This window comes from Balaenoptera musculus, chromosome 5, assembly GCF_009873245.2.
Source record: "Balaenoptera musculus isolate JJ_BM4_2016_0621 chromosome 5, mBalMus1.pri.v3, whole genome shotgun sequence".
NCBI classification, from domain to species: domain Eukaryota; kingdom Metazoa; phylum Chordata; class Mammalia; order Artiodactyla; family Balaenopteridae; genus Balaenoptera; species Balaenoptera musculus.
The window spans coordinates 23608709-23623210 of NC_045789.1; the positions used below are offsets into that span (position 1 = coordinate 23608709).

Consider the following 14502-nt stretch of genomic DNA (forward strand, 5'->3'; position numbering starts at 1 on the left):
CCTGTTGTTTTTTTCCATTGTCAGATTTTGCTAAGTTTATCCAGATGGTAGACTTAACATATTTCTCTCTCCTCTGTATTTCCTGTTAAATTTCTAGTTTATGGACTTGATTGGGTCAGGCTGCATTAAAAAAAAAACTTTCTTTGCAAGACTATTTCATAGGTGGTTTTCTCATATAAGCATTTAATGGTAAAGAAATTTCTCTAAGCACTGCTTCATTACATCCCACAAATTTTGACATGTTTACATTTATTGAAAATATTTTCTAATTTCTCTTGTGACTTCTCTTGCGACCCATAGTGTCTTTAGAAGCATGTAGTTTAATTTCCAACTACTTGGTTTTCTACAAATATCTTTTTGTTATTGATTTCTAGTTTAATTCCTTTGTGGGCAGAGAAAATATTTTGTTATGACTACAATCATTTAAAATTTGTTGAGGTTGTTTTATGATAGAATATGGTCCATTTTGGTGAATATTCCATGTGCATTTGAAAAGAAGACAAGTTCTCTAGTTATTGGGTGGAATGTTCTATAAATGTCAAATAGGTCAAATATGTTGATAGAAGTTTTTATTCTGGTCTTCTATATCAACAGTTCCCAAATTTGCCTGCACACTGTTGAAACCACCTTTGTAAATTCCAAAAATATTCATGTCAGTATCCCACCCTAGAGACCATAATTTAATAAGTCTGGGATGTAGGCTGTTCTTTGGAGTTATTAGGAGATTCCTAGGTGATTCGAATGTGAAGGCAAGCTTGGGTCCTGGGTTCTTTATCCTTACAGATTTTCTGTATACTTGTTTTACAAATTACAGAGAGGGGAGTGATGAACTTTCCGACTATTGTTGTAGGCTAGTTTCTTATTTCAGTTCTATCGGTTTTTGCTTCAGTGCCACTTTGTAGCACTGTTAGGATTTTGCATCTTCTTAATGAACTGACGCCTTTATCTTGTTTTAATATCAATCCCCCTGATTACTAGTGAAGGTAAACATTAAAAAAAAATCTTTCTGACCACTCAGTTTTCCTCTTTTGTGAGTTGCCTGTTTATGTTATTTGAATATTTTTTTTTATCTTTGTCAGAATTCTTTATATTTTCAGAGCTTTACTATATTATTTCAGTCTGTGGCTTGCTTTTAACTTGATTTAAAATGTCTTCTCATCTGTGTATAAAACAATCAAAATTTAAAATCTTTTCCTAATGAATGGCACTGTTTTGTCTGGTTTAACAAATCCTTCTCTACGGTGGTGTCATAAAGACATCTGTGTTTTCCTAAAAGTTCAGAGTTTTGTTTTTCACATTTCACATTTACTTCATTTGGAATTTAATTTTATTTTTGGTGTGAGATCAGGATCTAATTTCATATTTTTATATGAATAGCCAATTTCACTAAAACCACCATAATTTGTCTTTTATATAGCCAATTAACAAAGTTTCTGTGCCAATTTTACTACCAAGAATAATGAGTAATAGTTTTTCCCACAACCTTACCAACATTTCTTCCTTACCAGACACCTTTATTTTATACCAACTTCCAGGTACAGGTACTTGCCTTTCTAACTTTCTTTTTGTCTATTCTTGTGTTAATATCACATTTTTAGTTGCTTTTAAAATAGAAGTTGCTTTTAAAATAGAATTACCATATGATCTAGCAATTCCAATTCTGGATATATACCCAAAAGAACTGAAAGCAGTCTCACAGAGATATCTGCACATACCACGTTCATAGCTGCATTCATAATAGCTAAACACAACTCAAGTGTCCACTGAAGGATGAATAGATAAACCAAATGTGGTATATACTTACAATGGAATAATATTCAGCCTTAAATAAGAAGAAATTCTAACACATGCTACAACACGGATGAACCTTGAGGATGTTATGCTAAGTTAGTCACAAAAGACAAATACTGTATGATTCCACTTACATGAGGTGCCTCAAATAGTCAAATTGATAGAGCAGAAAAAGTTGTGGTTGCCAGGGGCTGGCAGTAGAGGTGAATGAGGAGTTGTTTAATGGGTATAAAATTTCAGTTCTGCAAGATGAAAAGAGTTCTGGGGATTGGCTGCACAACAATGAGAATATACCTAACACTACTGAACTGCACACTTTAAAATGGTTATTTAAATGGTAAGTCTTTTATGTATATTTTACCCTATTTAAAACTAAAAGGGGGCTTCCCTGGTGGCGCAGTGGTTGAGAATCTGCCTGCCAATGCAGGGGACACGGGTTCGAGCCCTGGTCTGGGAAGATCCCACATGCCACGGAGCAACTGGGCCCGTGAGCCACAACTACTGAGCCTGCGCGTCTGGAGCCTGTGCTCCGCAACAAGAGAGGCCGCGATAGTGAGAGGCCCGCGCACCGCGATGAAGAGTGGCCCCCGCTTGCCACAACTAGAGAAAGCCCTCGCACAGAAACGAAGACCCAACACAGCCAAAAATAAAAATAATAAATAAATAAAACTAAAAGGAAAAAGCAACCCCCAAAAAACCTGTTCTTCTAGAAAAAAAAAAAAATCTGCATTTAATAGTTCTCTTAGTCTTTGGTGTTCTGCAGTTTCACCACGATGTGTCCAGGTACAGAATTCCTTATTTTAATCCTGCTCAAGAATAAGTGCTTCTTGAATCTAATTCAAATATTCCACAACCCTGAAAAATTCTTAGTTATTACTCTTTAAATACTGACCACACCCATTCTCTCTAGTCTCTCTTTTTGACACTCCTGTTAGATTTCTGTTCAATCTTTCTTATTTCTCATGTATTTAGCTCCTGCATTGCATTCTAGTAAATTTTCCTCATAGTGTGTATCTTAGTTCTAGTCAAATGTATAGTTCTCAAACACTGAACGGAAAAATTTTTTTATATATTCCTTAAAAAAAGTAAGGCTGTATGTCAGCAAACTGTGCTAGAAATAAAAAGTCAAGAAACAGGTAGAGATATGACTCACCTCTACAACTCAGGAGAATGTGCCAAAGCCAAAACAATAACAAATATTCAAAGCCAGCAGGATGCTGCTTTGTGTCAAGTGCTAGGTACCTGTGAATGGTACCCAGCCTGATTACATTACATCCCAAAGCCTGAAACACAGCATTTCACACTGCGTCTATGACCTTGAGCAGGAAATTTATTTACTCTGAAGCTTCTTTATGTGGGCTGCTGTGAGAATCAAATGGGATAAAGTGAGCAAAAGTGCTATACACCAAAGTAGTATTAAGGTATTTTCTCAATTCTAAAATATTATTAAATGGTCCGGCGCACTATGCATTTTATGATAGTTTGGGGAAGATGCGGAGAGGAACAGTCCGTTAGACGTACACTTAAGAGATTTCCGATTTGGGAAATTAAAAATATGGAAAAGTCTGCTTTTAGAACTGAAGAACCAGGGTACTTTCTCTATTATGTCCACACACGTCCTTTTCTTGAATTTGAATTATTTCTCTCTCGTCCAGTGTTAGGTTTTACCAACCTCCTTCCTGACAGCTGTCAGAATTTTCCACGCTGGATTTCTTGACCCCATTTTCACGGACCGGCTGAGACTGAGGAGCTGCCTCGCTCGGACTGCCTTTCGCACGCTCAGCTTAGCTTCTGTACTGTCATTGGCTGTTGCTCTTCCCGGACCCGCCCACAACGACCTCAACCCTGATTGGATGACAGTGCCCTTTTGTTACGGCAAAAGGTGGATCCCGAGGGTTTGAGGTAGGATGATTGGGGCGTCGTGTAGCTAATGCGCAAGCGTGCCTTCTTGAGTGGGGATTGGCTGGCGACGGGCCGGGACGGGGAGGGACTCCAGCCTCGGCGCACGCTCTGTGGGCGGAGAGGGGGGGGGGTTGCCGGTGCCAGTTGGTCCGAGTGTCCAGGCCTGAGGTATCCTCCCGATCCCTCCCCCTGCCGGCGCCTCAAACGGCAGGTGAGGGCCGTCGTGGGCCGCGGAGGGCTTGGCCCCGAGCGACTGGAGTTGCGGCCTCGGTACTGACGAGAGCCTGGAAGGCGGGGCGGGATGTACGCGGCCCGGCGCACGGGGACCCGGGAAGAGCGTCCTACGGCCTGGGCGTTAGGTGGGCGGCCGAGGCCTGGCTCCCTGCAGAACCCCTGCGCAGCCTCTTTTTCTCATCCTCTCGTTGTTGGGCGCAGAGGTTCCTTTGTGGAGGGGCCCCCGCGGTCTGTGGCGCGGACCTCCTGCCGCCTTCTCCCCGCGGATCCTGAGTCTAAGGCCTCTGTCGGCCCGGCCCCCCCTCCCCCCGCCCTGAAGTGGGACTGCGGGAGGGGCGTTCGGTTGGGTTGGGACCTGGCATGCCTGGACTAGCCCGCGGCTTCTCGGCCGAGAACTCGGAGACGGGGGCGGGGGAGAGGACGCGGGGGCGGGGAGGGAGCCGAGTGAGCGGTGAAGCCAGGGCTGGCGACATCTTTTCAGGCTCTGAAAGTAGCTCCCGAGTTAGTTTCTCAATGGACATCTTTCAAGGGTCCTGCTGGACAAGTGTAGGGACTTAGGATTGTTGGAAAGGAGAAACAGGAGACATTCCTGAAAGACAGGATTTTCGTTGTGTATCGATTCCAGTGCTATGACGTAATAATATTAAGGACAGATGGTGTGCTCTGTTCCCAGCACTCCGTACCTGAGAATCCAAAGCTGTGCCTATATATTCCGTGCCTGTACTCATTCATTGATTAAACTCAATATAGCTAGCCACTCTGGGGATCTCGTTTCTGATCAAATATTTGGCCAAACAGTCCCTTAATTTTGTGGAATTTAAAATTGGACTTAACCAGAACAAGTCAGAATTTGAAGGGACTTGAACAAGCCGTGTTGAAAGTCGTTGCAGCTTGCAGTGGATGAAATTTACCTTCAGTTTTTTAGGTAGTAGAAATAGCAAAGAAATTTGACATCAAGGGTTGCAAAATGTTTTGCAAATTTAGATTAGGGTCATATTAAAGTGTCTTCCATTGCATAATGGAAAAAGCAGGGACTTTTTAGTTAGATCTGAGTTCAGATTCTTGGTACAGACTTCGGCTATGAACTCTAAGGCAAGATACGTAGCCTTTCTGAGATACAGGGTCCACGTTTGTAAAGTACCATGTCCTGTTGATTTGATGAGCTAATATATGTAAAGAATTTAGTATATTAATGCACAGTGACGTTTAGTAGTCTTGCTAGTTCCATTAGTAAGTTGATGACGGATGATGAAAATCAGTTTTAGATGCAGAAAAGTTGAGTGGTTTAGGTTGGGTGGATATCGGAAAAGTCTCAAAATCTCAGGTCTCCGATGTGAGCATACCTGTGGTGGAGTGGTGGATAAAACTAGACTGAGACATTGACTGTATGTAGTCTTGGCTCTGTCTATGTAAGTATTACTGTGATCTTAGGTAGGCCATTATCATCTTGGCCTTGGCTTAGTTGTAAAAATGAGGCAAGTGGACCAGGTAATTTTTAAAAATTCTTCTTGTGGCCTGAAGTAGAGCTAAAAGGTAGAAAAGATAATAGCTAACATTATTGAATAACTACTGTGTATTGTTGCAATCACATTATATATATCAACTCATAATATTCTCACAACAAAACTATGAGGTACATACTGTTATTAATGTCATTTTACAGATGAGGAAACTGAGGCTGAGATGTTAATCTTACCTAAGGTCCAGAGCTTATAAATAGGAGAGCTAGCATTTGAATCCAGGTAATCTAAATCCATGTTCTTAATCACTGTGCTAAACTGCCTCTTATGAAGAGCATGTCATGGTACTGTTGGGCATACTAGAAAAGAAGGTAGAGGTGTACTTGGTAAGATGATAGCCTTTGGTCACAGTTGACTGTGAGGGCGTGGAAAATGGGTCTATACTAATGCTTGCCACATTTCTGGATCCTTGTTCTTTCCATACCTTTGCTCCCTGGACTTAAATTATCAAAATAACTCTAGATTCTCTTCCACTGACCAAGGCTAGATGAAGATAGGCACTAAAATTTACTGTGATTTTTGAGAAAAGTTTTATGAGATCTGACCTCGGCTTAGGTCAGAGTTGAGGAATCCCAGACAGTCATATCCATTGCGGAGAGCTAAGGCAGATTTTGGATACGCTAAGGCAGATTTTGGATAAACAGATCAGCGTTAGCACCCCACATTTATTTCAGTGTTCCCACACTTGAGATACTTTGGTCTGGATTCTTTCTCTTTTAATGTCAGGTTTGGATTTATGTGTAGGGGCAGAAGGAGTTGAAAATGAACTCCTAAGAGCACATCTGACACAATTGGATTGATATGATAGCAACTATAGATTGAGAAAAAGAATTTTATAGTTGAAAAATTTAATCTTGTGTCGAGTGCATATTATGATGTAGTACTGTGCTAATGTAGGCATTGCAAAGTTTGAGGATTGACCCTATTTTGAAGGAAGTAAAATCCATGGCTAAAATACTTTGACTTAAAGAGCTCAACAAACGTTTTGATCCCATATATAAAATAAATCTGTTTATGACTCTGGATGTCCTGACAAACGTAGAATATATACAGGAGTAGCGTTTTGAGACTGGTCTATTTGATCACATCACAGTAAGAAAAAATGGCTACTTGTGTTTTTTTGTTGTTGTCATGCAGAGGCAGCCGGTGATACTCTGGTGTTGCACACGGCTGCCACATAGAGTTGGGCAGGTTTTGCACTGTTCAGCCCTCAGGGCAGTCTTACATGGGCTATGATGTGAGTAGTGCTGCCTTGCGTTATGTGGTATATCGTATAGCACTGTCCTTGCGCCCTGCTTTTGTGCTCTTGCTTCCACCCCAATCTGGACGTGTTTTTCTAAGAGTAATTTTCTATTGTTTGGGTTATATGTGGCCAAAATTTCAGAAACTGGCTTCTTTTTCCTTACCTACTACATTGGTCAGCCTGGAACACTTTGCATTTATGGAAGACTTCTGGGTTTAATTTTAGTATTAGACTAAAATACGGGCAAAAGAAGTATAACCCATCCCTATACTAGATCTGATTTCAAAGTTGAGTGCATTGATTTTGTGATTATCTGTTGCTTTTTTTTTTTTTAGGTAATTTTCTTTTTTTAACTTTGGGTTTATTTATTTATTTATTTATTTATTTATTTATTTATGGCTATGTTGGGTCTTCGTTTCTGTGCGAGGGCTTTCTCTAGTTGCGGCAAGCGGGGGCCACTCTTCATCGCGGTGCGCAGGCCTCTCATTATCGCGGAGCACAGGCTCCAGACGCGCAGGCTCAGTAATTGTGGCTCACGGGCCTAGTGGGATCCTCCCAGACCAGGGCTCGAACCCATGTCCCCTGCATTGGCAGGCAGATTCTCAACCACTGCGCCACCAGGGAAGCCCTATCTGTTGCTTTGACTTGTGTATCGTATCACTCTTCTCAGCTGTCGTGAAAATTCTGTTTCAGGTGTATTCTTAAAAAGACTGGATATTAGAAATCTGGAGCATTTAATATACAGGTTTCCCCCTACTACCTTAAAGTAGAGCATTCCTACCTTTTGTAAGCTGAAATGGCGTAAAGTGATGAAGCAATTATCTTAGGACACATCTTGCTAACAGATGCACAAAATAAATAAAACACGGATGCTCACAGACACAGGTCAGAGCTGTGGCGGCTTGCGGCTGAGATGCTGAGTGTAGTTCTCAGGGAAGGAGCTTGGTGTCACTGCTCAGAGTGAGTGCTGCCTCTGACACCTCGCTGCAAAACAAACGCTGAATGCTATTTTTGTTTTTAGCCTTTTTTCACGAAAGTGAAAATCCTCGTCAGATTTCTTTTGTTTAGCAAAACAGGTACTAATGTAGGTCTTTTATACAAGTGAAGTGGCGTAAAGCAAACTTTTAAAAAATGGGGAATACTTCTCTCATGTAGCAGGGAAGATAGCCAAGTTGAAGTCTGCTGTTGCTGAGTATTCCCAAGATCATTTACTTTTGCTTTTGGCTGTTACCTCTGTCATCCCTCCCAGACAAGTATCAATAGTTGAAGTGGTATGAAAGTGCTCTTCTCTTGGGGAAGGGCCAAATAAAGTTTTCACTGCTAGCACTCTTCCTCTTCAATTATAAAGACACATTGATTGAATGGAGAAGAATAATTTTTGAAGTGTGGTCTTCGAATACTATTATACAAAGCATTTAATGACTTAAAGAATTTTTGGAAAAAAATATCATAATCAGTCTATTTGGATTTATGTGTGTGTGTGTATAGATATATATACACATATACACACATATTTAAACAGTTGACCCTTGAACAATGAGGGTTAGGGGTGCCGACCCTCTGCACGATTGAAAATCCACATACAACTTTACGGTCGGCCTGCCATATACGCAATTCCACATCTGCAGATTGAACCAACTGTAGGTCGTGTAGTTCTGTAGTAGTAGTTATTGAAAAAAATTTGAGTGTAAGTGGACCCGCATAGTTCAAACCCTTGTTCAAGGGTCAGTGTGTGTGTGTGCAACTATATCTACCTATCTATCTAAAACTTTTTCTGAAGTACAAAGAACCTGAGAGTTAAAACCAGTGAGGGAGAGTAGCGCTAATGCTGGATAAGTGAGAAGACTTGGGGTAGATTTATTAAGCATTATTTTTAGTGTTACTTCTTTAATAATGCTACGTGTAAAGGAGGTTTAATATCTTTCTTTTTTAGACTGAGTGATATCTTACTTGAGAGGTAGTTTATACATGTGTACACTGAGCATTCTATTGCCATGTTCATGCCAGCATCTGAAGTGTCATGAGGGGATATACAATACACTGTTCACTGTTTTGATTGTGATTCTAGTTCTGGTATGTAGACATCCTTGTTCAATAGGTTTGGGTTCTACTGTTTAGCATATGGAGGCATAGCAATGCCTTGGGTATAGTAGGTGCTCAATAAATACTTGTTGAAAGAGTAACAACATTGACTAAGATCTAAGTTGTTTCAGTGAGTAAATTAGATTGGTTAACAAATCTGTTTTCAGTAATTGGTACATTATTTAATAAATTTTGAGCCCATTGCATGTGAAATGAATGTTAGCAATAGAGCAGAACATGTTTCACAAGGATTTGGTGCTTTAATATTTTGGAGCCTTTTATGGACAGAAGAAAATATTAATATTACTCATTTACATCCTAATTAAACTATTTTAACTATAACCAGGAGGTGACAAGTACATATTTTTCATTTAACCCTTATTAGTGTTTCAGATAACTAGTATTTTTCTTTTGAATTTTATGTTTAAAAAGTGTTAATTGGTATATATGAAACAATGTTTTAATAATGAAGAATATTTTTAGATTTGTCTTCCTTGCTGCCATTATCCTTAATGTAAGAGCTTTTTCAATTTGCTGTGTTTTCTTTATCCATACTAAAGATTTTTCACATAATTTACATCAGTGAATATACAATGGCATAAACATTCTTTCATGTTATTATAGTCATAATTATTTTTAGTAGCCACTCCATTAGAAATGGCAACTATAATCAACCAGACTCTGAATGGACAGTTTATGTCGTTTCCAATTTACTGGGTTATAAATAAGGTTGAAGTAAAAATTTTTATGGATGTAATTTTTTTCCTTCTTAATTTTCCTTAGGCTAAATTTCCAAGAGTAAAATTACTTTGTAAAAAATATTTAAATGTTTTTATGAATCTTGTTTATTACTGTACTGCTTTCCAAAAATATTACGTTTAAAATTTGTGTCCAATATTTTGTGTTTGTTTTTCCATAACTTTGCTAGCATTGATCATTATCTTCTTTTAGAAAAATATTTTATGAAATATACAGTGGTATTTTATTATGCATTTCTTTGACTACCAAGAAACTCAACATTTTCTCTTATTTACTTAATACTTCTCTTTGTAAACTGTAAATATTCTTTGCTTATTTCCACACTGGGTATTTATTCTTAGTAAAGCATGTGAAAAGGGTCCTACTGGGTCACTTAATTTTCTTTTGAAAAACAAGCTTATATTTCATCACTCTATGTGTCTACGTTTCTAACTTTTTCTTATTGCAGACCATTCATCAAGAATTTTGCATCCAAGGCCCAAAAGTTTGTTACCGAAGATGATGAATGCTGACATGGATGGTATGTTCTTCATTTTCCTTTTTGTATGTTCCTGGTTTTGTGGCGCATACATTGCTTTATTAAGCAATAGAAAGAGCAGAGAATCAATACTTAGAAGGCTTTGATCTTGGCCAGTGTACTTATTTATAATCCCATCTAGTTCTAGAAAAGATTTAAGGCAATTTTCATTCTTTAACTACGAGATGTTGGCAAAACATTTTACCTTCACCTTGGTGTCCTCATCTGCCATGTGGGATTTAACCTTTTATTTTACAGGGCTCTTGTATAAGTCAAGTAAGAATGAATATAAACTATTTTGCAGATCTTTTAAGTGCTATACTACACAAATGGTAGCTAATATTAATAGTAAATCTGAACCTTTTCATTACAGCAGTTGATGCTGAAAATCAGGTGGAACTGGAGGAGAAAACACGACTTATTAATCAAGTGTTGGAACTCCAACACACCCTTGAAGGTTAGCTTGCGTTTTGTATTTTTCTTGACTAACATCCAGGTAATTGAAATTGTAATTGTAAGCAGATTGCTAAATTTTGTTTGTTACTGTGCACAGTTTTTAAAAGTATAAATTTCAAAGTCTACTTCAGTAGTTTTTCTCCTCTCCTGGCCTGTAGCTTTGGCTGGTGATTTCAAAGAACAGATACGTTTCAATAAGGAAGTCAAATAGTGTTCTTATGCTTCCCTCTTTAAGGTCTAACATAATGAGCTCCGTTTAAGTCCCTACACTGTGTTACTAAGTCCACTTTAATAAAGCTTATATGAGAGTAAAATCAGTGTATTAGCCTCAGGGATTATAAGGGAACTGATCTGAGTTTTTTCATTTTCTAAATGTCTTGCATAAAATTAATTCCACCAGTGAAACATCTTTTGGTTTTCAACGAAATTAAGAGGTGGTGGTGTTTTTTTTTGAAATCAGATTGAGCAGATCATGTCATTCCAGTGGCTTCCCATCTCACAGTTAATGGAAGCCAGGTTCCTCTCTGGAAGTCTCTCACTTCCCTTTTACCTTTCAGAGTCCTGTCACACTCCCTGACTGGGACACTTTAACCTCCTTGCTGTTCTTTCAGCAAGTTTCTCCTCAGGGTCTTAGCAGTTGCTGTTCCCCTGTGCTTGAATCTTTTCCCTTAGTCATTTGCATATCTGTGTGGCTCATTCTGTTACTTCCTTTAGGTCTCTAGTGAAATTTCCTTAATCAAAATAGCTATCCCTGACTATACTGTATCACACAGGACAACTGCCCTTTGCTTTCTGTGACCCTTACCCTTCTTGCTTTTTCTCCTGACCCCCACCCACCCTAAGCCCCATTAGAATGTCAGCTTGTTAAGGGCAGGGACCTTTTTTGTTACTGTTGCCTCTAGAACAGTGCCTGTCTCTTAGAAGGCACCCCAGTAACTTAGTTGCTAAATGACTGAGGTGTGGTATCTTCTTTTTTTAATCATGAAGACCTGTTCTTTTGAATTTCTTGCTAATGTAAAAATATAAAACGATCAATTGCTTGGAAACTGACTGCATATATGCAGTATGTGAATTCAGTTATGTTCACCTACTACACTGTCTTAAATATTACTAGTAAAGACATTATGGTTTTATGATGATATGAACCAAAATTCACATTTTAAAAACAGTATTTTTTTAAATAACCATTTTAAGAGTTAACTACTTAACAAAAATGCTGTTTACAAAGAATAACATTTAGTCTAATGTGAAATCTCTTTTTAGGAATTTTGGCTATTGATTTGTACTCAGTTTACTTTCTTTACCTTAACTTCTAAAGTAGTCTGAGTTTAAAAACAAAATTTAAGGATTGTGGTATTTCTTTTACGAATGAATCTTAATAAGCATTTTATAACATGGAGTCATTGCCATCATTTTGTTGACAATGCGCTTTTTTATTTTTCATATAGATCTCTCTGCAAGAGTAGATGCAGTTAAGGAAGAAAATCTGAAGCTAAAATCAGAAAACCAAGTTCTTGGACAATATATAGAAAACCTCATGTCAGCTTCTAGTGTTTTTCAAACAACTGACACAAAAAGCAAAAGAAAATAAGGGATTGATATCCCTTATGTCTTATGGAATTGCTGCTGATCTTTTTTTCTTTAAAACTTGGATAGATTCCAAAAGTTATAGTACTTTTGTTTGTGGCTTCACTGAGTATTTATGAAGATAGTGTCAGATCTAAGCAAAATTAAGAGCATAACAGAAGACTTCCATGAGTTTGTGTATTATGTTAGTCTATGAAAATGTGCAAAGGTATTGTAGAGACTTTATAATTAGAAATGCATATATTTATGAAACTTGAAAATGAATGTTATATCAAATTTGCTTTTATAGGTTTAGCATTGTCTTTTATTATAGGCATAGTTAGAGATACAAGAAAATAACCACCGTGTTGTGAAAAAGTGACCAAAATCACGTACTGAATGCACAGCTTTATATACCCTGTCCACCATCGTGTGCCTCTTCTCCATTTGCTTTCTTCCCATTTTCTTTCCCCTAAGGAAAAAATTGGTTTCACATTTGTAAAAAGTAATTTCAGTAGTTAATCATCTAAGAGAGTAGCCCGAACTCTGTTGAAACTTAACCAAAATAAGATACTTTCTCAGCTTAGGGCTTATTTGTTATATTTAGTAATAAGATAGGATAGTTGGTTTCTGTTTAATCAATTGAAAACGGGGGCTATAAAGATGAAGATTTTTCTTTGAAACTGAATTATCATATTGGGAAGATTTGTTGTTAAAAACTTCCTTTGCACAGAATAATCCACTTGATACCTGAAAAGATGAGCTCTGGTTGTGTGTGTGTTTGAAACAGAAAATTTTGAGGAAAAATAGAAATAGGGTAGGAGAAGTATTCAATACTTGGTAAGTACTTGTAACCAACTCCAAATGTTTTTACTCCAGATTTGTGTTATCTCTGGCACAGATTAGATTTGAGGGGGGAATATATAAGAAAATGGATTAAGTTTGGCTAACCTTATGTAAACCACACCTAGAAGGGAATAAAGTTTGGTCTCAGGTTTATTTGCAGTACCCAGATGATCAACTTTGCAAAGTCCCTTAAAAAGTGTATTAGTATCAGAATCATGAATAAAATGGGAGAGTTTTACATGTATACTAACTGATGCTTTCTTAGTATTTTATCTCACTACTTCTCCCAGAATTTTCTGTAAACCCAACTACTGGTTTGCAGAGTTTTAGTCATTTAACAGTTTTTTAAAATTTAGTTTGTACATTCCATTTGGTAAAGAAATCAGTATCACAAGTAATGTTAAAATATTAAATAGGAAAAGAGATCCACTAATATAGTTTATGGTTATTAAATTTAGGCTAATCATGGAAGAATCTTAATGTTTGTATTGGTGTTAAGATTTGATGACTTTAGCTGTATGAATATATAATAGTCATACTGCAAACATTTTGCATCCCTTTGTGACCTAATTTTTAAACATTTAAAACTGTGTTGCTATTATGCTTTGCTGTTTAATAAAAAGCTGTTTCAAAAATTGCATGTGTTTTGATATTGTTGCGTAAGTAACTGGGATATATACAGTGGTGCAGTGGTGTATCAGGGTTGTTCAAAGCCACAGGATAAGTAGCATATCTTATTTAAGTACCAGTTACTGGATGTTTAAGGGAATACTATTTTTTTAAAACTTAATTTATTTGTATTATTTTTGGCTGCATTGGGTCTTTGTTGCTGCATGTGGGCTTTCTCTAGTTGCGGCGAGTGGGGGCTAGTCTTCATTGCGGTGTGCGGGCTTATTGCAGTGGCTTCTCTTGTTGCGGAGCATGGGCTCTAGGCGCGCAGGCTTCAGTAGTTGTGGCTCGCGGGCTCTAGAGTGCAGGCTCAGTAGTTGTGGCGCATGGGCTTAGTTGCTCCTCAGCATGTGGGATCTTCCCGGACCAGGGCTCGAACCCATGTCCCCTGCATTGGCAGGTGGATTCTCAACCACTGCGCCACCAGGGAAATCCGGGAATACTATTCTTATTAAAACAAATATAGGATATTATACCTTAATTTAAAAAATAAAAGCAAAGAATTCAAAGAAAAGGATCCAAGATTGCCAGGGGAAAGGTGGTTGTATTTTTTAGGTTAGGCTAAGCTCTTGTAACGAGATGCAATGGTAAAAAAAACACAGAAGTTTCTCTTCCAACTAATGGTTCTGAGGTGAGCATTGTAAACTAACAAACAGGCTTTGTGAGCTGGGGATTTCTCTGCCATTTTCAACCGTGGCTTCCAAGTCACACTAGTTACCACCATTCTGATTTGCAGAAAAATGCATGGGGTACACATGCAGGGTTTATGGGTTGGGCCTGCTGGAAATGGCTCATGTCCTCTCACATTCCCAAGGGCGTGGGGTTTAGATGCAAGAGTGGCTGAGAAATGTAGTCGCTGGCTGGAAGCCGTATTCCCGCTACGACTTTATTATGGAAGCTGACGGAGGATGAGGGTG

General features: G+C 38.3%; 1 protein-coding gene across 2 annotated transcripts in view; it reads left to right on the top strand.

Annotated features, from left to right (window-relative positions):
- The window catches only part of SCOC (short coiled-coil protein), a 42377-nt gene extending 28823 nt beyond the window's left edge, over positions 1-13554 (top strand). The window contains exons 1-4 of one of the 2 annotated variants that reach the window (XM_036852562.1): positions 3835-3963; positions 9980-10051; positions 10422-10505; positions 11953-13554. In XM_036852562.1, the coding sequence (XP_036708457.1) occupies positions 10030-10051; positions 10422-10505; positions 11953-12095 (249 nt within the window). In that variant the 5' untranslated portion in view covers positions 3835-3963; positions 9980-10029 and the 3' untranslated portion in view covers positions 12096-13554. Of the gene's footprint in view, positions 1-3834; positions 3964-9979; positions 10052-10421; positions 10506-11952 lie in introns of those variants that run through there. The other variant, XM_036852561.1, reaches the window with a different exon arrangement.
- Positions 13555-14502: the final 948 nt, after the last annotated feature.